The 24,370-nt window shown below is 44.5% G+C and overlaps 1 protein-coding gene across 4 annotated transcripts in view; it reads left to right on the top strand.

Moving 5' to 3' along the window:
• astn1 (astrotactin 1) overlaps positions 1–24,370 on the top strand; it is a 328,361-nt gene that overhangs the window by 277,693 nt on the left and 26,298 nt on the right. For all 4 annotated transcript variants that reach the window (XM_076031556.1, XM_076031555.1, XM_076031553.1 and 1 more), the window contains 3 exons: positions 12,986–13,263; positions 16,172–16,305; positions 17,014–17,165. In XM_076031556.1, coding sequence (XP_075887671.1) covers positions 12,986–13,263; positions 16,172–16,305; positions 17,014–17,165 — 564 coding nt within the window. The remainder of the gene's footprint in view (positions 1–12,985; positions 13,264–16,171; positions 16,306–17,013; positions 17,166–24,370) is intronic.

The raw sequence follows: 24,370 nt of genomic DNA, 5'->3' as shown, positions 1-24,370 counted from the left end.
AGTTTGTAGCTCTGCAGCACCCTATTTTAGTCACCACCCCCCAATCCCAGCTTCATTTGAGCCTTCCGGCACCACTCCTGCACAGGGATGTGACTGAAACACGCAGGAGAGCCACCAGCGGCTGAGAAACATTTTTGCTACACTACATTACTCTGTTCTCCAGTGCCAGGGGAGCTCTCACCGCTCAGCGCTGGAGCCGACTACAATCTGCAGATTGGTGCGAGGAGAGAGAGCTGACTGTGTAATATTCAACTGCAAGGCTTGTTGGAGAGGCGAGACAAAAAAAAAAAAAAAAAACCCTGCTGAAGAGCTTGTCACTTAAAGCTTGGCACAAATGCGACCAATTCAAAAAGTGAAAAAAAAGAAACGTGTGGTTCAGATGTGTTTTCAAGGCTAAACTATTAAGCATAAATTAACCAGCAGTTTAGTTCCCATTGATTGTTTTTTAGACTGTTTCTGTCACACTCAGCTTACTTGTGCAGGCACTACACACCAGGCTTTGTTGTTTGGCACCACTGAGGCACAAGGGAAATCCAGTTACCAGTCTTTTGTCCTCTTAGTTTCTCGATACTCAGTTGTGTTTTTTAATATTGGTTTTGTTGGCAGGGTGTTAATTTTCTGGCTCCGTTTTTTGTATTTGATGAGACATAAATTAAATATCCTCCCAAAAAGTAAATGAATAAACGGCTGTAGAATCGTGGGGTTTTAATTCTGAACTTTTTTTTTTTTTTTGGAAGGTTTTCTTAGGTCACTGAAAGTGCTTACTTTGGGAAAAGTACATTAAGAAAACAGAATTTAAGAGGAAAGAGAATTAATAAAGTATTTTTGCATTTCCCTTCCTTTTCTTTTTCTTTTGAGGCGGTTCAGCTCATTTGCATTGGGCTCTTCCTCTTCTTATGGTGGCTTTCTTAGCTTCCTTTAATTGCTTTAGAAAGAGAAAATATTTTCACATCCACAATGAATCGCTTGTTTTGGACGAGGCCGCACCTCTTTCGGACAGACCAAATGTTTGTCCTTCGGTGTGGACTGTAGTCCTATAGGGACCATCCACACATGCAGTACTGATACGTATTTTGCCCAGGCCTGCATTAGACAGTGGTGGGTGAGGCAGAGGCAGGGTGGTTGAACTGAAGCTTGTGAACATGACGACGGACACGCTGACTGACGGACTGTATATTTCAACCCTTCTGCGCCCAGAGAGGGGGCGTCGCTAACGCGCCTGTCACGCTGCGGTCAGCTGCCCTAATCGGAGCGTCTGCCCACAGCTCGGCCATGTGCCGGCCGCGTACACGTTTGAACACGGTTCAGCCATCGAGGCTCAGCGAGGCCCATCTGCTGCCGACGCTGCCGTACGATCGCAGGGAGAGCGGCGTGGGCGACCGCGATGGAAGGAGCAGGACACGGCAGAGTGGAAGGCTGGCTGAGCACCGCTTGACCGTGGAGGTGCGTCGTCCATTTGACCCACTGAGGAGCCTTTACAGTATGTGGTTTTCTCTAGTGAAGGCTGGATATGTTCTATCCTCCTCATCCATTGATCCATGTCTGGGCGGAGAGGGCGTGCGGCTCTCTTTCTCTCCCTGTTTCCCCCTCTCTCATCCTCTCGAACACTCGAACACAGACAATATTGTCTGCTCTCTTTAGCACAATATACTTTTCAAATTTCTTTTCATTTTTACATTCAAATAATAGCCTTTGAGACATGAAATGAAGTGTCGGCATGGATATGAAAGTATGAGTCAAGTGGGAAGGCAGGTGAAAAGTAATTGAATGGCTAAGTGCTAGAGGTGATAGTTCAAGATAAGAGTAATAAGTACAAAAACATGCAAGCTGTCAAAAGAGTTGAGGGCTGAGCCACGAAGGTTAAGTACAGGACGCAGATCTGTTGTGGAATAAGGAGCATTGTGTTATGTTTTCCTCTCACCGCCACCGGTTTGAATGAACTGTTGTCCGATCACATCATATCACAAATGAGTTCTTATTGAAGGGGAACTCATTCAACTCTTTGTCTTCTTTTATGCTAGCATTAGCATAAGAAAACATTGATGTTCCAACGTAATCTAAAAAAAGTCTGAATCTACTGTGTGTTTGCTCTCGTAGTGCGTTTGCAGAATGTTCCCAGTGGCCTCTGAGAATCGCTGTCAGGCCCTGATTTGCCACCCATCGAGTCATTTCTTACCTCGAACATGGCGCCAACAGTTGTGGAGACGGTAGAGGTGAAGGGATTTAGCTTACACATCCCGCGGCAGAACACAGCGGGGCTCCCTGATGGTGTGAAATGCATCAAGTCAGCACAACTCACACACAAAGCCTCCACCACATGCAGGGCAACATGTCGAGGGACAGCGATTGGAAACCAGTGAAAAACACCCAGCAGCTAAAACTGGGACACGGCGCACAGCAGCGGGTGTCCAGCATCCAGAAACCAGTATGTGAGTCCAGTCATTTTAAATGGTACCGAATCGGTAACATGGAAATCCACACATAAGGCAACTAGTAACATATGACTTTCAAGTTTGCACGTTTTAAATAAGAAAAGTTGAAGTTTGATGCAAATTACCCCATCAGACCAGTACAAGGATTAGTATTTAACAGTAAGGGATCATGCAGATTACTCTTATCTGTCTCCTCACTTCATTCCTTCCCCATTACCAGCTCCTGAACGCCAGCTTGGTGATAAATCACTGGTTAATGATCTGTTGCCTCAGTAAATTAACGATTTGTAAATTGATAGGACGGGTAATGTGCTCTGCCCCAGGGTTAGGCCAGCCACTAAGCGGCTGGGTCTGAGTTCTGCCGAGGACCGTGGCCGTCTTTTTATTAAACCGTATCACAGTCGTCCATCCGTTTCTATCAACGCTTCCCCTGAAGGACTCAGGGCGGCGAGGGTGCTGGAGTCCATCCCTGCTGTTTTAAAGGTCCAGTGGGTGACATGTTTAAGGGAGCCTGGTATTTAAGGGAAGCTCGCCTGACAACACGATTGGTATTTAGTTCACTGTCAGGCGGCCACCTTAAGACTAAATGGTGGTGCCAGATGGCATCTAACTAGGAGCAAGACCCTTATTGCTCTATGTATATTCTCCTATATATGAGAACCATGCTAAGGGAGGGGAGGAAAACCAAATGACTTTTATTGCACTGCGAGTGTACACTTTTATTTATGTATTCATGGGCAGTATGTTGACCAACATAAAAATCTTAAATCAAGCCAAACTTTACACTCTGGACCTTTAAGGTCAGGGAAGTGAACGCGGGACCTTCTTGCCGAAAGAACTCCTGATCAAAAGTGATGTGATCAATGAAACAATACATTTGTTGATAAGCAGGTACTCTAACTTCCCCCTAAATTATCATCCACTTTTATATTCAACTACACAACAGCATTCTTCAAATCGCTATATAAGGAGTAGAACGTACGGATGTTGGGGTACAAATTTAAGGAGTACAAGTAAAAAATTGTCCAAAAACAACTCCAGTATTGTACATTACCTGCAAACCCTTCTTAGGGACAGTAACAAAGTATTTGTACTCGGTTACTTCCCAACCATGATACATAGCATATTAACAATGATTTCCTCTGGGGCCCTCCAGTGCCTTTCTGAACCCACTGAATGGTCCCATCAGCCTCCTTAACGGCAAACTGCACCGCCGTGTCACTCTTGTCACCGCCAGCACGCGGCTCTTGAAAACACAGCGCACCTCAGCACAGGAAGCTCGGCCTCCTGGCTGCGCTGCAGAGTTCCGAGAGTTTCTTGCTGATCGACACGGCGGAGTGGTTGATAACGCAGCTGACACGGACTCACCGGGGTGTTGAAGTGTTACTCCACCGCCGAGCGCCGAAACATGCAAATGCGTGCCCTCCCACGCCGCTCACGTCGGCGCTCAGTCGTTTCTCTTGTCCGTCTGTTTTTTTCTTGTTTGTTTGTTTTGTTTTGTTTGTTTTTTTGGTCTTTCTTTTTCATGCGGCGAAACCCGACAACATCAAGTCGCCGCCGCTGCTCCTCCCTGTTCACGCTGGCGCAAAGTGACAGGCGGGAAGCTCAGCGTGGCGGGAAAAACAGGAAAAGGCATGCGTTTTTTCCCCCCGCAATGTTTTATTTTTATTATTGTTATTTGATTTTATTTTTGGCTGTACGCGGGGCAGACCGTGACAAAAAAAAAATCACCTCAGGTACAAGGCTGTGGCCGCCTGGGGAAAGGCGCCGCTGTTCACACCGCTAGAAAAATACAATAAAATAGACTGAAATAATATGGGGGGGGAAATGCACATTGCATCCTAGCAGATTTGTTTAACCACCCTGAGTTTAGCATCAGTTTAGCCTCTTTTTTGTATCTGCTTTGTTGTTGTTTTTTTTAACTACTTGTGTCTAACTTACTTTGTGTACTTTTTTTTAGTGCTGCAACAGTGTAGTTTCCCAATTTGAGATCAATAAAGTACATCTTTCTATCTTTCTATCTATCTATCTATCATGTATTCCATCCGGCAGGTCAGTACAGACAGACAGGCAGACAACAGGCTGTCGTTGTTTATCTGTGTGTCATTCTGTTTCCTCTTCGCCGCCTCTAATTCCGTTGATCACACATACGCGAGCACACACGCACACGCACACACACCGCTCGCACAATAGGCCAGATCCCTCAAAAAAAAAAAAAAAAAAAAAAAAAATGAAATAAATCCTCCCCTCCTCGATGCACTTTTCCGTCTCACTGCTCCTCCCATTAACTAAGCTGCTGCTCTGATTTCCAACATCCAATCCTTGGATCAGCACGAGCCGCTGATTATGTTCCGCAGCCACATAATGTTCATCTCGACCGAGCACATTTAAAAGGTTAGTTATGATTTGCCCCGCTCTTTGTCGGCGGAACACTGGAGCGTTGCAAAGGGTGCGTCGACGGCTCCCCGATCCACCAGCACCATCTAGTGGCCGGGGATGGGTACATCTCCCAACATTAGATGTTTTTTTTTATTCCGAACAAGATGAGAGAGAGGCGAATTCATGCTGGGAAAGCGTTTAATTCTAATGGGGGGGTTGGAGGGCGCGAGGGTGTCAGAAGCTTAAAAAAAAAAAAAAAAATCATAGCGCTTTGATCACAGAGATGAATGGTTATCTAATAAGTCATCGTGTTCACAAAGGCGCCTGATGAAATCCTTGAAAATGAAGTTGAGGCAGGGAATGAGTCTTTTCTACTGCAAAACGCAGAGACACGCAACGCGGACGTGATGAATGCACGTCGAAGCAGATCTCCCACTCTGCCTGCGTCTCGCTGTTTCCCTCCTCTTTCATGCCCATAAACTTGTTCAGACTCAAGGGTGTGCTTCTTTTTTTTTTTCCTGTTTTGTTTTCTCTCGGCGGTGAGTGTGGGAGGAAGGGTTGGATGGAGAGGAATTATATGAAACCGAACAACTCCGAGCTCCATCTGCCGCGCACTATAGAGACGATGAGTCACACGTCTTGGCACAACACAGGTCAAAGCCGCCCTGGATGCACAGCTTGACGCGGGAGCGCACACAAACCCGTGGATAAATAGCGCTACGTGCCCATGCTGCGACTCTCCCATCATGCATCTGTCCTGTGTCTACAGTTTAGCGAAACCTTGCGAAGTCTCAGCTGGTATCGCCGATTGCTTTTCAGGCCGTGTCCAAAGCTTCCGTCATTACGCCCGGAGCCCTCCTGCACCGTTTGGGGGCTTCACCGCTTTGGCACCGCAGTCCCAACAACACAATTGGACTCGCTTAGAAAGTGCCGGTGCCAGACCAGCCGTCTTTCTTAGCAGGAGAATGACTACATTATTCAAAGCCTGGGGACTTGATGGAGCTGTGGCTCTTTTGTCCTTTGTGCCAGCAGTGACAAATGTGTCTGTGAGCAAAAATATGCAGCAAACCACATATGTTAAGCAAATACTCATGTTATTATTATTATTATTATTATTATTATTATTATTATTATTATTATTATATTATTATTATTATTATTATTATTATTATTATTATTATTATTATTATTATCAGAGATGCACCAATATAGGTATCGGGTATGGGTACCGATACTGGGGTTGAGCACTCTGCTCGTACTCGAGCACAATGCTAGTTGTGTATGTATGTATATGACAATTTCGTTAAATTTCTGTTTGTACTGCAGTGAAACTTGCGGAAGTCGCCTGGTGTTAGAAAAACCTGCTGAAGAATGTTGCTCAAATAACAGAATATCTATCGTTTGAAAACTAAAAAAATATATTTATCTAAGTCATTCTATATTGTGTAATTGTCCAATTAAGTACTCAGTATCGTGAGTACCAAAATGCAAGCACTCGCACTCTACTCGTTCTGTAAAAGAGTAGAATCGGTATACTATTATTAGTAGTAGTAGTAATACTAGTAGTTGTAGTAGTAGTAGCATCATCATCAGTAGTAGTAGTAGTAGTAGTAGTAGTTGTAGTAGTAGTAGTAGTAGTAGTAATACTACTTCCTGCTACTTTTCCTCTTTAACTTTTTTTAGTTTTCTCATGCACTCAGCATTTATTTTTGTTACATGAGTAACATTTATTGTAAAATTACCATGAGAAAAAGTGATGTTGGGTTCTGCCTCATGGCTATGACACACTTAGTTTCTACCTTTATCTGACAGAGACCATTAGGCCTCTTTCAGTGGCCAACATCTTACAATAGCTGTTCGTGCCAAGTGGGAAAGCGCACAAACTAGAGTTGAGCCCAGTAGCAACGCTGTGTCTGTGGGTTGAGCTTACATGAGCTGGCATGCACCTTCAAGACAATAAGACAGAAAATGACTGGGGGAGGGAAAAGTTAGCTTGAGAAAATAAGAACAAACAAGTCTTGGTGAGAAAATCAAAGCAAACAGGGATTGTTTCTTATCTGCTTGGTCCATCCACATGTATTTATTATTCAGAGAGATGGTGGTGAGATCATGCGTTCTAGCCAATGAGAGCAGACAGAGAGCTGTGCACTCTAAAGACAGGCCAAGAAGAGCCAACAGTGGCTGAGATGCTGAGCAAATTTCAAAGCGCAGCCCATTCCAAGCTGTTTGTTTGTGCCAGAAAAAAATGCTGAATGAATATTTGATAAGATATTATTCTTTCCGAAAACCGCTGTTCACCTTGGGAAGAGAGACGGCTGGAACGGAAACGTCCAAATATGAATTATCCAAAGTTAACAAGCATTTAAAAGTCAAATTTATTCACACGCCGTCCACATGGTAGTCTTTTTCCATTTCTGGCGAGCCGTGACTTGAGCTCAGAATGGAAGAGGCTGCAGGCTGATGCTGTGAACGTACTCGCCGTCACCACGGATGCCCGCCATCGCTGAAATTGGTATTTCTAAAACGGTAAATAAGTCTGCCGGGAAATAAGTAAATACTCATGAAGCAGTTACCCGTGGTGTGAGATTGATTCTCTTCCAGCTCTCCACCAGAGGAGTTGTTCTGCTCTGTCTGAAGTGTCTGGTGATGTGCGTCTGTGACTTTCTAAGTGGGCGAAAGAGCCTTTTCACAGACAGTTTCAGAGAGCCATTTTCCTGGAAGAGTGCAACAAGTTTATATGCCCCAGCAGTTGTGGCCATTTATAAGAGCAACAGAATCAACAAAAAGTGGTCAAATGTGTTATTTAGTGGTCTCCACTAACACGCTGGGGGGGGGGGGGGGGTTCGAATTGGAGAGAAGCCCTTGTAGAACCCAGAAATTCCCCCCAAATGTACAGATGATAATCCAAACAAGACAAAACTAGAAAGCAAGATTGACAAAAGTCACACAAAGCACTTTAAAGGAATTCCGCTCAAACATAATATCCAACATGTCTGAAGCCAATTTAGAGTAACAAGTAGAGTATAAAACAAAAGACTTTGTGTGTGTGTGTGTGTGTGTCTCCTTTGATCAAACCAGATCTTTTAACGCTATGGGCTTACCTGCTACTCAACATGGTGTTATGCCTGTCTCTCCAAAGTGTCAAAGTTGCTCAAGTGTTGCTGGTGGTCAAAATGAATGTTTTCCTTCATTTGAAGAGAATGCTCTCTCCTTCTCAGTGCACAACTTAAAGGTGAATTGATGTGGAAAAATCACACATTTTTTCACCCTTTTCAACCCTTAAAATCACAATTTTCTCTTTGTAATCTTCCACTGCTTTTCACACTCATCTCCTTGATTACAAAGTCTTGAAATAGGAGATTTTGTCGATTTGTAATCCTACCATGGTTTTCAGCTGATAGTAAGTAACTAGAAAACAAGAGCTGAACTAAACTGACCACCAATTTACTTTGCCCTGAAAGGCACCCGTCTGTCCAATAAACTGCCAGGTTTCATCTCCATCAGGCGGCAAGTAGGAAGTGAATGATCTGGGCTGATTAGTGGGAAGTGAAGCACATTGATGGGACAAGGTTGAATTTCATTTTGGTTGGGAAGCCAAAAACGGTTCATCCGTGGCACAGTAGCTTGTGGCGGGAAATGTCAACAGTCACACATTTTTTTGTTTTACACACCCATATTATAATCATAGGATCGGGTTCTAAGGAGCTGGCTTCAGTTTCCTCACGTCTGGCTTTGATTTAGTCTGTCGAAGATGCCAAGCCATCTGTGTTAAATAAAAACAGCCCTCACCAGGCAGGACCCTGGGTCAATCCCTACTCATGATGAGGTGCCCCTGTTGAGAAAAGTTGCCCATCTTTGACCCACGTTACGTGGTCCAGTAAGTTGACCTAAGTTCAAGTTGTAAACGCAAGCTCACATTTCTTCATTATTGACGGTCAAGTTTCATAATCAGTTCAGTTGGTTCCCAATCAGGCAGCTCCCAATCAGTTTTGTCATGTAAAAAAGAACAGAATGTATGAGTCTAAAAGTCAATGTGCTTTGATTGAGTAAATGACAGAGAAGTGTGTCGCAGCATAATTGCCAAGGTCTTCTGATACGGCACCAAGAGGAAGACTTTTCTCCGTGCTGGGAGATGCTTCTTCTGAATTTGATCTACCCTCGTCAGTGCCTGAACCAAAACCCAATCCCTTATTCCAGTTTCTTGTATTTCCTCACTTGTGGACACACTGTTGCACATTCAAAGAGGGACGTCCCTACATTTCCAGAAAGCTTCCCAGACAACAGACAAGCTTTTTGTGTGTCCAGTATTGTGCATGTGACTGTGGTTTGTCCAATTAAGCTGAAACTGCAAATGAACAGATCATGGCCTTCACCGCCTGTGCAGATGTGTTGTTGCCCATGCAGCCAGGATAGCATTGACAGTTTGGTTCGTTCTCTCAAAAGGCAGAGTGAGTTTCTCCCCCGATCAGGCCTCGTTTACAGCAACATTTTTATTTAGTTTAAACATTTCCTTTTGATTTTAAAATCTGAATCCTTTGGGTGCCCATGGCAAGTGGAACATCGACACACATCCGTTGATTCCTATTATAATCAGAGGCAGCTGCGTTTTTTCACTGGCCGTAGCTGTGCTTCTGTCTGGTATTTAATTGAATTGTCTTGTTTCTCTCATGCATGAAGCTGCTCATGTCAGATTGTGGGTCTCTACATGGACGCCAGGTGGCTAAGACCATCTTCTTCTCTGCTGCAATTCTATTTCTTCGACCTGGCACCTGTTACCGTGTTTTCTTGGCTTGTTTTCCATCGTGGCTCTGGTCCCTGATATCTGACAGAACCTTCAAGCGTGCCAGTATGTCCCTGGCTTTCTGTCTCTCCCTTACCTTTTATTGTCCTTTCATATGAGTCCTTTTTTTAAAATTGATATGGATGATCTGAATTGCAGGGTTTTCTTTATTATTTTAATTCATATTGACGTATTGGCTGCAAGTGGCTTCAGTTTGGTGTGGTTTTTCAATTAGGTCATTTTGTATGAAACAAAAAGGTTTTTTGATATACCTGATTCATTTTCAAATATAATCACACAAAGGGCACCTATTATTGGGTTTGTGAAGAGTAATGGAGTCAGAAGCCAAATCCTAGTTTTCTTCTCCTTCTTTTTTCTTCTTGTTTTTTGTTTGTTTGGGTTTTTTTGTTTTTTTTTACCCCAAACCCTTTATCTACCCTCGGTCCTTTGAACTAAGTCACAAGAGGTAGGGTCTGAGATTTCGCCCTATACGAATCAGGACTCCGCTTCAACGACTACATCATCAGAAGTCACCAAGAGCTTCTAAGTACGTAGATGTTGTGTACTTTGTCGTTGATCAGTGTGTTATTGATGCTCTGTAGCACAGTCTGCACTGACAGAGCCAAAAGTTTAGTGAACTCACTCTTGCTGAACCGCAGACAGGCTCTCATACACCACCATCATTTAAATGTGATCAAATACAGAACTGTCGCAGAGCATTAATAAAGATGTGAGGTTATGTTCCCGTACATTTAAATACAACTCAGAGCTACTGAGACATCACAGACATCTTGCAATATCCTTTTATGTGACTTTCATGAAAAAAGAGGACCATCAATCATTGATATAATATTAAAGTAAGACAATTTCATAACTTTTAAAAGTAAAGTCTTTATTAAAAAAAAACACTTAAAAAATGTCAGTTTTTTAGTTTCTGTGGACGCCACAGTTTCTGTGGACGCTTGAGCCAATTCCACTGCCGTCTTGTAGCAGAATCATCTTCTCAGGGAAACACCTCATACCCTGTGGTGGTTTAAAATGGAAAATACATGGTTTGAGCAGCAATGGGCACATTATGGGTTCATCGTTAGTGCGTCATAGGATGTAGTTGTCTTGTTTTGTGTAATTCTGGATGACCCCAGGTTGCTGTACAATTTTTCATCTGTCAGTAAACCTGCAAGAAATGCCTCTGATCCTTGACTACTTTGCTTTATTTCAACTCCTGAACTGATTGATCAGCAACTATGGAAAGCTATGGAACATCAGTTGTCCAGGAGGACCCAGAAAGTATTGCACTGGCCTCAGGTCTTTCTTTGGGTACAACATGTGGCGAGCCAGACAGGAGTGGCTCGAGATTTGTGATATACAACAACCCTTCCATTTGAAGTGTGGCCATGAAAAATCTCAGTTTGAAGACTAGTTAGCCCCTAGTAATGCAGGAGCGCACACGTGATTAAAAAAACACAGTGTGTAACCTTTAGATTTCACCGTATTGCTGCTTGTGTTGTTGGCACACAGAGATGTGTAGATCTTGCAGTTCTCAAGAGTGAGAAGAGATCTGCCACTTAATTAGACCTGAAAGGTTGAGAGAGTAAGTAAAACCATTTAGTTGTCACACATCTAAAAATGAACAAATGTTACATCATAGATTGACAAAGTATGGAGTATTGATCCCTCTGCCCACTTCAACGACTCATCAATATCAATTATATTATTCAGTTTGTAAATGCTTTTTCTTGAGCTTTGTCAACTGCTTAGCTGCATATAGAGGTAACAGTGCCATCTCCCTTGTTGCTCCCCAGTTCCGTGGGCCTTTTCACGTAAGACTGAGCCCCGCCCCCCTTTTTTTTTTTTGTTTAAACCTTTAAACCTAAAGCCCACAAAACTCCACAGAGGGCAAGGAAATGCACATCCGTCCTCCTCTTTGCATCACGCCATTCAAAAGCAATGTCCCACTGCTTTACAGATTAGATAATGGGCGTGAACAGCCTGAAGGATTTCCTTGTGCCATCATCGCTGACACGCTCTTTGTTGTGCTTGAACAGTTTGAAGTTGAGTTTCCAAGGATCTCTACCTGTCAACCCTAAACCAGCCTCTACCTCATTTAGTTTCATTTCATTCAGGAACACTTGTATCACTGTTTAGAGCCATTTTCTTTTTTGTTGTTGCAGCAAATGATATACAGTTTCAGAACCGGAGATGAAGGTTTCACTCCAGGAAGCTCTCTGGATTGGACTGCTGGGCTACATGCTGTGTCAGTTGTGCGTTAATCACTGTTGAGAGGGAGATCAATGTGGCTGCTTGGATTTAAATAGACCACCTGTTGTGTGAGAACACATGTGGATGGGCAAAGACTGCAAAGACTGATCAGTTGGCTGTCGCTGATGGATTCTGTGTGCTGCATAAACCTGTGACAAACTACATTTCATGTTCTTCTACTTATTTTGTCTTTCGTTGTTTTTGTTTTTTTTTAGTTTAGTTTTTAATCTGTAAAGTAGATCTCACTTGTTTTGGGCAGAAATGAGATGCCGTTGAAGTACATTTGTGAGGTGGTTCATCTTATTATTGTTGTTGTTGTTATAACAATAATCGTAATCATAGCATGTTGTAGTTGGATTTTTTTTTAATTTGTTTTTGCCATCTGTGTGATTTGTTCATATATCGTGCGTTACAAAACGTTCTCTGAAAGTTGTAGAATTTCAGTTAAGTTAACAGAGAACCCACTGCAATGCACCTGTGAAGTTAAAATCTGTGTATCTCAAATTGGTTTTGGTTCTCTGCATTACCTCGGTGCCGCAGCTTCCATTTAGATCGAGCTGGTTCCAATGCTTATCGAAGGAAGGAAATGTCTTGGAAACGTGCATCACAAACAGCATCACTGCAAATCTAAGACACGAGGAGGCCTTGGTTGGGTCAGACCAGTTCATGCCGGGATGACTTTAAGGGCTGCCGTCAATAACACACAGTATAATTACAGCACTAGTAGTACAATACGAATATGTCAGTTCTACCACCTTCATCTTTTTTCTTTGCCCTGAGGGAAGGCTAAGGGCCCTTGTAGCTTCAGCCTGAGCATTTGATCTCCTGCTCATGTAGTCTGTCAGTGATCATAGGGGCTAAACAGGGTCCAGCAGGACGATCTGGGGATGGCTAGGCACTGATGCCCTGTAGCCGGGCCATGTTTCCACAAAAAAAAAAAAGCACCCTTTACATATTCCCAGTACCTGACTCCATTACCTGCCCGGGGATCATCTGGGCTAAAAATCTCTATTTAGCTGTTTCATGTTGGTGCCATCAAAGAAAATATTTTAGAAGGTTGTTCATATGGACTTTCATATTTTCAGCCGACATGCGTCCTTCACATGTGCACGTTTTCCCTTTTACTCTTTTACAGGCAACTCCCCGTCGGAGGAGTCGGAGGAGCGCGACAAGGAGCCCCGGACGCTCACCTACCCGGCCTACATCGCCAGCCTGCTGGACACGGGCGCCAAGCGCATGGCGGCCGGCGTGCGCATGGACTGCACCAGCCAGGGCCAGTGCCCTCGCTCCTGCCACCTGTGTCACATGAGCCCGAGGGCGTCGCAGGGCCGGCAGCAGTCCGAGCCCGTCCTGCTGCAGATCACCAAGGCCACGCCCATCTACGAGCTGGTGTCCAACAACGAGACCTACCAGGTGCGTCGACGGGCTTTTTCTCCACCCCCAGGAGCGCCTGTTTCCTCTTGCAGCGCAGCACACCGCTTTTCATCACACGCTGAGAAATGTGCAGCCACATCTTGCACCGTCCCTGCGACGTGGATTAGCTCACCTTTCATGTGAATGATTAAATGGAAGCGGTGGTTGCTGATGGGAAGTCTTTTGCAGCGGCTACCTGGATAAACCTCTGACTGGTCCACTTAGATGTGGTTAAAAAGAAGGTTAATTCAGTCACCTTCCAATTTTACCCTCACAGTTCTCGTCAGATTTAAAATCCAGAAGAATTTTGGAAACATTCCACCTGGGATGTACTGGTTATAGAAAAGAAGCTATTACCAAATAGTCAAGGAGTTGCCTCACAGACGGTTTCAAGGTCAGGCTCGATTAATAATCATAACCACATAACATGTTAATAACACCAGTGACGTGCCGTCAGGGGAGGCAAAGCCTTACTGGACACAAACTGCAATGCTACTAATGATTGAATGTCCGAGCTGGTGTCCGACAACAAGACCTACCAGATGCGTCGCAGCACGCCGTCTTTCACTGAGAAATGTGCAGCAGCATCCTCCACCGTCCCTCTGACGTGGATTAGCTCACCTTTCATGTTAATGATTAAAGGGAAGCGTTGGTCGCTCCTATCGCGAGGACAGAAAAGCAGCTTTGATCAGGAGAATGTAAACACATCCGCCAATTTCTGTCCAATAGGCTTCTCTGACGTGAGACGACAGCCGCTCATCATGCACGGAAATTCTGCCATTAGCCTCAGTTAGTCTTAACCATGGCTGTATTATGAGAAGTGGACACTGGACTGGAAATATGGCGGCACAGCGATTTTTTTTCCCCAGTGGCCACTCGAGGGCCTGCAGCCAAAAACCCAATGCAGCCGAAAAACACATTTTTGCTATGGACCACAATACAAAAAATAAATTTTGTTTGTTGAGTTTGCATGTTCTCCCTGTGTCTGCGTGGGTTCTCTCCGGGTTCTCCGGCCTTCTCCCACATTCCAAAAACATGCATAGATGTGTATGTGGGTGCGAAGGGTTGTCTGTCTCTGTTGTTGCCCTGCCTTCACCCTATGACAGCTGGGAGAGGCTCCAGCAGACCCCCCTGACCCTGAGCTCAGGAAGATTTGGGTGTTGAAAATGGATGGATGGATGCACTGGGTGAGCAACTCCATTGAAACAAATGGGCCACCATATTTGATCCCTGGGGGCTTGGTCCTAACTGGCAACCTGCTGAGGTTGCCGGGCGCCATGTGTGTTTTTGTGACTGCCTCCATCATGGCAGCACGAGCAGAGGACTTGACAGGGTCTCCTCCCGCTCAGGGTATCGAGCTCCTCCGCTCCTCGCAGCACGCTGGGCCGTAATCCGCCTTGTTTGACTCCATTGATACAGCACGTCGATGCAGCCCCTGCTGCTCCAGCGGGAGTGAAGGTCGATGCGGCGCTGCAATGCCGGACTTTCATCTCCTTCATCGCTGAGGCAGACAGTGACGTTATTGGCCCAGGATGTTTGGTCCATCCTACTGGCTGATGGTGTTTCGATACAGGCAGTGTCTGCAACTTGGGCTGTTTCTTAGCATTAAAGAGTTGGGATGTCATGATATCCAGCTGTCATCAGGTGCACCGTATTAGGAACAGAATTTAGAGGTAAACTTGCACCAAAGGTTTAATAGAATCTGTAAGCATTTTTTACGCTGTTGTCCTTGCACAAACCTCCACTTTTACATCTTCATCTTACTGGAAATATTTTCAGTTGCTTTTAGAATTCCAAATCCTGTCAGAGGTGACAAGTAACATAGTACAAATACTTTGTTACTGTAGTCATGTAGATGTTTCAGGTATCTTTACTCTACTTGAGTATTTCTTTTTCTGACCACTTTTTTACTTTTGCTACCTACATTTCTACAGAAATATGTGTACTTTATTCTTCTTACATTGGAAAAAAAAAACATGTTTGTTACTTTTGTGTTTAAACGTTTCTGTATGATTTCAACATTTTGTATGATCAAAATGGCTGAATGTGGACATTTCCTGTTCAAATTAATCAGAGCGTAAGTAGTGAGGCAGCGACGATCGCAGTGTCACTTGTGACGTGGCTGCGCCACACACACTGACTGAAGCGGGCAGGTGGTGCGCACCCATTGCTGTCTCTCTTTATGTCGCCACTATACATGTTTGATTGCTCATGTACCACACAGGCTGACGTTCCACAGTCTGTCCAATATATTTAGAAAGACTGCATTTGTCACAAACATTCATTAATCGGCCATGAATGCGCAGTGAAAATAGACGAGGCGAGGTGGAAAGTACCATGCCGCACTGATAGGGGGCAGTGATGTGCGGCGAGGTCCATGACTGACAGTGCTAACAGATGCACATCAGGACGGTCAGAGAAGAAGACGATGGTCATATACAGTCTATAGTACTGGAGCACTTATTTGAACCGTTTTCTGGGAAAAATGGACGATTACATCGAAAAACTAAAGATTTTTTCCAAACTGGATTTCCAGTCAAAGCAGCAGGTTTTAGAGCGTGGAGGAGAAACTCCAGAGATCTACTCCAAAGTGGGAGAAAGGTAACCCGGACTTTCCAAACCGAATGATAAAAAGAAGAGAAGCAATGATTAAAAGCTTGTTTAAAAAAAAAAAAAAAAAAACCTAGTCAAACTAATTAATTGCAATATAAGCTTCTATTTTGGGTTCATGTATTTGGACATCTGACTCCAGAAGAGTCAGAGCTTCACCAGTCATAAACATATCAGTGTGCTCTCTGCTTTTTTTGAGCAAAAATTTCCAATTCACACAGTTTGTGATGGCATGCAATGTATTTAAAGTTGTGTGTGAGTTTTGTCTGACTCCTGCTCTCCTTCTCACCCTGTGCAGGCTCTTCAGGAGGCCATGATGAGCATGTTGTGGTGCTCGGGCAAAGGGGACGTGATCGACGACTGGTGTCGCTGTGACTCCAGCGCTTTCGGCACAGACGGACTGCCCACCTGTGCCCCGCTTCCCCAGCCCATGTAAGTCACTGCATCGGTCCGCACCCCGCCCACAGAGGCAGGCGTCAGATTACATTACATGGCAATGAGGCTGGATGTCATTCATCACCACCAAATGTTGGAAGTCTGATGCTCCGCTTGCGGCCAGAAATCTACGACTTTGACGCGATTCTTTCTTTTTCACCGTTGGAATGTCACAGAGGGAGCAGATGGCGTTCGCTGACGCTCACTGCCAAGCAGTCGCAGGGTTGTAGAGGAGACACCAAACACTTAATGTGAGCCAGAATGATCGACGGCGGCACCAAATGAGCGACATGACCCCCGAGTCGGTGTTATTCGTAGTGGTCTCTCAGGGTCTTCAGAGCCATGTCCTGACCTTACGTCTAGGGTCCTCTGTCCTCTAACCTGTCGGTGATTACAGCAGCTATTGATCTGATTTTTGAGCATTTGCGATCGATGACGGGAGTCGCTGTATTGATCAAGCAGTGTGAAAAACGCACTCTCCAGCGGGGTTCTTACTGGCATTCAGCTGCAGATTTCCTCTCTAGAATATGTCAACTCAAGACAACAGGAGAGGTAAACAGCTTTATTTCCCCAGTGTGTGACAAACACACACATACACACACACACACAATCTACACACAACAGGATGGGCCAGGATTGGCCAGCCAGCAAGGCCAGTTTGCCATCACTCGTCGGTCCGAGTGTCATTGGTCTCCCTGTCGCCAGGCTGAAGCTGTCTTACACCTACGAGCCCAGCAGCTCATTGGTCATCATGGAGTGGAACCACACAGAGCCGCCAATCGGAGTGAGGATCGTCGATTACCTCATCAGCCAGGAGAAGGTGACGGAGAGGAGCGACCACTCCAAAGTTGAGACAGGTATGTCGCCGCGCCTGCCACGCTTGCCTGTCCAGTTGGTCGTCAACAGGAGCCCAAACATTTATATGGATTGACGATAAAAGTGACAAACGTAGGTAGTAAAAAAAAGATGTTGCTTTGCTGTTCAGTTGATCCTGCTTTTTGGTTCCTGCGTCTCCAATTCCGGCCAGTTCTCACCAGCAGCACAGACTGGAGAGGCTTTGGAAGGGTCATGAGGGATGGCTAATAAGTAACTCAGTTGGCCTCAGTCAGTGCAGTCTGCTGCTGGCCAGTTTTCATTATTTACACTGGCTCCAAGCATAAATTCCCAATTTGTAAGCACCATCTGGCCTCACATGCCTAATTTGTTCTATCTCATGCACCACCTGGAGAAAGTTTCAGTGTAAAGGTAAAAGAGGAGGAACTTCATCACGCAGAGGGAAGGACCACAGGATAGGAAACCTTTTTTGGACATAATGAATTCCAAATTGAATATTTAGTAAAATGCAGAAAGGAAAATGTTTTGTTGTGTCTGCAGAGGAAATGTAGTATCAAACATGTATTTTAGTGTAGCTTGCAGTGATTATTTTACTGTATTTGTACCCAACCCTGACAATGCTCAGTTTCTACTTGTGTCATGTAGTTTTCAAATCCTCCACAAGATGGTGTCACACCAAAAATTCTGATAATGATCCATGACGACAACAAAAAACAAAAAGTGTTCAGTTTGATGGTGGTTCTATTTTGTTTCTCCTCTCAAATTATCAACATGGCAAGTGAGTCAACATTTTTTAAGGTTTTACACACACACACACACACACACACACACACACACATTACAGTTCATGAAGCAGTTTCATGAATTAATCTACTGGAAAATCAGTAAGGATGTGCTGAAGACATTATGGGATGGCTTTGACAGTTGTTCTCTTGAATGTCTAATTGAATGTGGTTTTGAGAGAATAGAATAGAATAGAATTCCTTTATTAATCCCACAGTGTGATAAATATGCATAATTGCAGCAACTGTATAGTGCAAAGCAAGATTGAAAATGATATTAATTAAAAAGAAGTAAGGCAATAAAAAAAAAAAATATCAATATCAAGTGTGCATATATATGTTATACGTTGAATGTTTTAAAACAGCTTAAAAAAAATGTAAACATTCTATAAAAAAGCTTTTTATTATAATCACACTTAGTGGTGTGAGCTAAACCATACCTTTGTATTTTAGGCTCTTTAAAACAGCCTGCTTTTAATAGGAAGTAGAAAGTAGGAATTCCCTCAATCACTTTTAATTAGACATTGGAAATGGTTTTCATTTAACACTAAAATGGTCCCATTCTTGTTAAGCACATTTTCATGCATGCATAATGATCGCAGAGCATTCAAGATCATTATTTCATAATGGAGTTCGATGCAGGAATGAGTCAGCGACCCCAAACTTTTGAACGGTAGTGCAGATGTTTTTAGTGTTTTACGTGCTGCGTTCAGGCCCATTCACGGAGGTTTCCCTCATGCTTTTAGACTGTGGAGGAGGAAGTCGGGGTGAGAGCAGCCCTGGCAGCAGCGGCAGTGTGTGCTGCACTGTCATCAGGTGTGGTGGAAAAGGGCCTGGTTTATTTCTACAGTAACGAGCCAATCCATAACGGAGACGGTAGCGGTTCGCTGTGAGCCGCGGAGTTTGTTGCAGCTTAATGAGAAAATAACCCCCATTAGTCACATCAGCGGGGCCTATTAGTCATCAGAGCAGATTCAGGTGGGGGAGCCTCTTGCTGGTAGCATCGTAATCAATAAGATCCCTCGCCAAGGTAAAATGCTAATGGCCCCTTCTTCTTTCTCTATGGAGATTCATTTGTTTTGCGGCAGGGGGTTGTTGTTGTTTTAAGGTTGGAGACGCTGTAGATGGCACTTGCTGTAATTAGGGATGCAAGGCAGTAAAAACACTGACATCATGTGACCTCCTTTGCATGCTGGATAGGCCGCTAATTATGGCTACAGATGGCTGCGTTCCATTCATTTTCTCTTCTTAAACTACCTCAAACACATTGCATTGTGGGAAAAGTGGCCGGCCAGTCTTTGTTCACCAGGGGACGACAGCAGCAAAGTCGCCCTTTTTTTCTCAGTATTTCAGTAACACACGTCACAATGCTGCGTTAACAAATGCACCGAACACTTCACGATTTTATGGGGAAAAAAGACTTTTGTTGGTGTATAAAGAAAATAAATTAAACAATCAAAAACAGGTCACAAAAATGATGGTGATTTTTATATTTCTCCAATTTATAATGTCTTTGTTTATTATTGTTATTAGTAGCAGTCATCGTAATGGCGGTCATTCTCTGTGAATGTAACTTCTAGAGTTTAAGCGTACAAAGTACATAATTCATTACGCTCATAAATGTGAACATTCTTGCGTGCTAAAGTATAAATAAATTGCTGCCTCTCCTAATGGCCTGCTTCACTGCACAATTTCAGCCAACCCGCTGTCTGCCTGATGTGAGCTTTAACTCAGAGTGGAAGTGCAGTTTGGCAGTTTGGTAGTTTGCTCATCATCTTCAGGCTCTGAAGCAGCAACTCAAAGTTTCCGCCTGAAGTTTTCTGGCTTTATTGAAAAGCACATTTACCACCATTCCTAACAAATTACATTAAGTTTTAGGAAATAACCAAACAAACTGAAAAGTTTTTTTGCCCATGCTCGCATGAGCAAACGCTGCACCGCCAGTCCAACTTAAGAGGCTAATGCAAAGTGACTGCAGACATCAGCCACTTTTATGCAGTGGTGCGTCGGAATAGCACTTCTAATAGCAAATACGACCTTTCGGTTTCAGTTTCAGACTTTCGGAACTTAATATCATGCTGCGCCCTTTGAACAAATTGCCTGTGTCAGCTTAACATCGCCGCAGCGTCCTGCTGCCGAGCAGAGCAAATGTTCAGTCCCATCCTGTAATTTGTGCTGTCATAGCGATAAACAGAAAAGATGAAAACTGAGGATGCTCCAGGATCCTGCACGACTCTCTGTGGTTAAGAGAACATTCGGGCCTGCGGTAACTTGATAAAATGTTTTCTTGGGCCAGAGCGAACGCCATCTGTCCACAAAGTTACACACATTATGATTTTGGAATTAAACTTTTCAGTGTTTCTTTTTTGTTTGTTTTTTTTTAGGTTTTTCAAAACTAGATGTTTTTTTTTTCCTTTTTTCGAGAGAAGACCATAATTATTATAGTCTAATAGTTGGAAGTATTCCCAGGTGGGAGCTCGCAACTGCAGAAAGTCATTAACAAGGCAATGTAGCTGTTCAGCAGCAGATGGAAGAATTGTTTTACTTAAATTGTGACTAACTCCCATGGTGCATTGCACCAGAGGAGGGTCCCACACTACCAGATGATCTGTCCATTTTCAGGCAAGATTTCCAAATCCTGAACCAAACCAGAACGGGCCCAACTGAACTGACAGTGATGAGGTCCTGGGCTGATGACCAGATGGTTTGACTCTTTCTGATCTGGGTTGCCTTTAATTGAATTAATTATATATTTTTCACAGTCAGCTGTCCACATCTACGCTGCAACTTAAAGAAAAGCAAAAAAACCCCGCTGAAAACAAGTAGAGCAAAACGTATTGACTTTTTTTGCAACCGTTTTAACAGAAATGACACAAAGGTTCCTTGTCATAAGGACACAATTGTTTGTAAAACTACATGAAAATGAAGGGTTGGACAAGTCTGAAGGATCCTTTAAAGGTCCAGTGTGTAATTATGGAGATTTTGAGAAGAAAAAGTGACATCAAATGGTTACATTTTAGATTGCAACAGTCACCCTCCCTCTCCTGAGCTTGCCAGTGAACTACAGTGACCTGGATACCTCATCCACCTTCTTCTTCGTTGGTTTATTTGAAGACGTGAGTAGTCACCCGAAATACAAAATGAGCTGTGGATTGTCCACACCAGCCTTCTTCAAAATGTGGCAGTGCAAAATGGCAGTTAAATGGGAGCAAGACCCTTGCTTTATGTCAATTCTTTTATATATGAGAACTGTTCCAGGGGTAGGAAAACCAAATGACTTTTATTGTACTGTGATTGTACACACTAGTAGATGAAGCTTTAACCAATATAAAAACCATAAATCAAGCCAAAATTTACACACTGGACCTTTAAGACCCTTAGAGTTACAGAACTCCATAGAATATTTTCCACGGCTGCGTCTCATATTCATCTTCTTGCAAGAGACACAAGTCTGCTGCTCTTTCAGGACTGAACTAAAAACATTTTGTTCTCACGTTCCCGTTTCCCCAGTGCCCCCCTTCCTATTTTTTTCTAGCATGTCTCAGAGAAGAGGTCAATCGTTCCATTCCGAGATACATTTCCTGCACTATTTCTGCCCCCTCGGAAACTGACGGAATACCTTTACTCAGCCATTTCCTGGTAATTGCTTTTTTGCTCCCTGCTATTAGTATTCGTACGTATCTGTCCTGTTCCTGTGGCATGTTTCCTAAATTGATACTAAAAACACTGAAATTGAAGTTGAATTCTAAGACAGTTCTGAACTCTCTTTCCACATTTACTTTCTTTTAAGAACCATTAGGGCCACACATCCCCAGCTTTGGCTTTGTTCAGGCTTATCATTCCATACTATTTTTAATATGAGAAAAAATAGATATATGATAAATAGATTTTTTTTCTTTCTTTTTTTTTAACTTTCAGTGCGTGCGCATTCATCCTGATGAGGCTAACGGAGACATCTTCCTTACTCAAAGCAGACTGTGTGGTCTCTCTCAGCTCGTCCCTGTGACCATTTCCAAAAGCCATTCAGCCAGTTTGTTTGCCTGGTTGTCATCTGTTTCTCCGGCCAGACGTGGCCGACACCGTGTTACCCGCTGTGAGTCCGCGTGTCGGTGCAAGAAGCTCAGCGGTGCCGCTCGACTGCAGGTGTGATCCATCACTGCAAAATTAAAGCTGCGGTTGAATTCATCAGACTTCACTTGTTGTTGCCTTGAGCACGTCTGCCACCTGAAATGCACAACACGTCACCAGTTTTGCAGCCGCTCCTGATACACAGCAGCCTGTGAAAGCGAATGAGCGTTTAATGCGCTAGAAGCTAGTAGGATTTATATATATGACTTGACTTGACTTGACTTCTTCTACCGCTTATCCGGGGTCGGGTTGCGGGGGCAGCAGCCTCAGCAGAGATGCCCAGACCTCCCTGGCCCCAGTCACCTCCTCCAGCTCATCTGGCGGGACCCCAAGGCGTTCCCAGGCCAGCCGGGAGACATAGTCCCTCCAGCGTGTCCTGGGTCTTCCCCAAGGCCTCCTTACGGTGGGACATGCCCGGAACACCTGCCCAGGGAGGCGTCCAGGAAGCATCCGGAACAGATGCCCGAGCCACCTCAGCTGGCCCCTCTCGATGCGGAGGAGCAGCGGCTCTACTCTGAGCTCCTCCCGGGTGGCTGAGCTTCTCACCCTGTCCCTCAGGGTACGCCCGGCCACCCTGCGGAGGAAACTCATTTCGGCCGCTTGTATTCGCGATCTTGTTCTTTCGGTCACTACCCAAAGCTCGTGACCATAGGTGAGGGTGGGAACGTAGATCGACCGGTAAATCGAGAGCTTCGCCTCTTCCTAATGGCGGACTGTGTCTGGATAATTTCCCCCTTAAGCATGAAATAGTATGTGAGAGATTAGTATCAGTTCCAGTGAAGACGGAGGACCTGTGCTCAGCGATGCAGCCCACTGGAGCTGGCAGTGGATCACGGCAGCTGCAGCTGACCTCCATATCAGGCCAGCATTTCTGCCCGTTGTTATGACTTTGAAATGGAAGGGAAGATGATTGTTACTCACAGATGGTCGCAACTTGGGGGGGGTTCATCAGCATCCAAGTTTCATCAATTGAAAAGAAGCTTCTCTGATGGGAAATGAGACTTTGACATGATAAATAAAGCTCCAGAACTGGAGCTCTAATGGTTGTTTTTTCTGTCTGAGAAGAATCATCAGTCGCAGTCTTCACCGTGGGGATTACTAAGAAGTGACTTGACCTTTATCAATTCTGTGAGTGGAATAGTACAAGAGGGTTAGTAGTTAATAGTACTTGTTTCGGTGGCTTCTGAGGTGATCAGATGGCAGACTCTGGGTTTTTTGACGTGTCGGTTGGAAGGTGGAAGGTGTCACGACACATAGATCCTAAAAGCACAGTTGAAGTCAGCTAAATGTTTGCCACGTCTGAATAAATCCTGCAGTGAATGGGAACACGTGTGCCATATTCAACTGCACTAAAGGTGTGCATTAAAAATGAACACTAGCTACCGACTACCTCGTGTCGCCCAACATGAATTATGTTACCATTCCTTTACTTCATCCTATTTCCATTAGCAACAGCTCACCTCTGACAGGCTGCCTTCTTCTGTAACTGGAGGCCACTTTGTAAAATCATCCACTGTCTAACAAATCCAACTGTAACGGCAGTGCCACAAGATGGCGACACACACAAAGCACTGGTTGTAATCTTCTATTGGAAATGGATGGCTGGTTACTGCTGCCGCCTCACAGCCAGAAGGTTGTGGGTTCGAATCTGGACCCAGGACCCTTCTGTGCGTGGGTTCTCTCCAGGTTCTCCAGCTTCCTCCCACAGTCCAAAAACAGGCTTGTGAGGTGAATTGGAAATTCTAAATTGTCCTTAGGTGTGTATGCGAGTATGCATGATTGTTGTCGATGTGTCTCTCGAGACTTGTCCAGGGTGTCACTCTGCCTTCACCCTACGACAGCCCTGAGTGCAGGAATAAGCGGGTATTGAAAATGAATTCATTCAAACGATGCTGAATGAATTCACGCCCTCGTGTGACCACACCCAGGAGAAACTGACTGGCCGCAGCTCAGGATCAGCCGCGGGGAGGGAAGAGGAGGACCACCAAGGAGACGGGATAAGCGAGCTGGAAGCAGAGAGACAGGCGCGAAAAAATAAAACAAGCAAAGTTGTGAGGAAGCCGACTCCGCCGTGTGGTTTAGATTTGAGCTGTCAGTCTTGTGTCGTGTGGGGGAGCCGTCTCGCACAGGCTGACGCACAACTCTCCCCTCTGCTTCCACTCTTCATCTCTTTCCTCTCCACTCACATTGCTTCAGAGTTGGACTCTCCTGCGTCTCTTTAACCTTTTATTTGACCACCTCCTCATGTTTTCCTCATACCTCCAGTCTGTCTATTCCCTGACCTCCCACTCCTTCTGTGTTCCCCCTGCCTATTTCTT

Source organism: Nelusetta ayraudi, unplaced genomic scaffold, assembly GCF_046127955.1.
Source record: "Nelusetta ayraudi isolate G7.1 ecotype Tasmania unplaced genomic scaffold, CSIRO-AGI_Nayr_v1 ptg000033l, whole genome shotgun sequence".
Taxonomy (NCBI): domain Eukaryota; kingdom Metazoa; phylum Chordata; class Actinopteri; order Tetraodontiformes; family Monacanthidae; genus Nelusetta; species Nelusetta ayraudi.
This window is presented reverse-complemented; position numbering and strand designations above follow the sequence as displayed.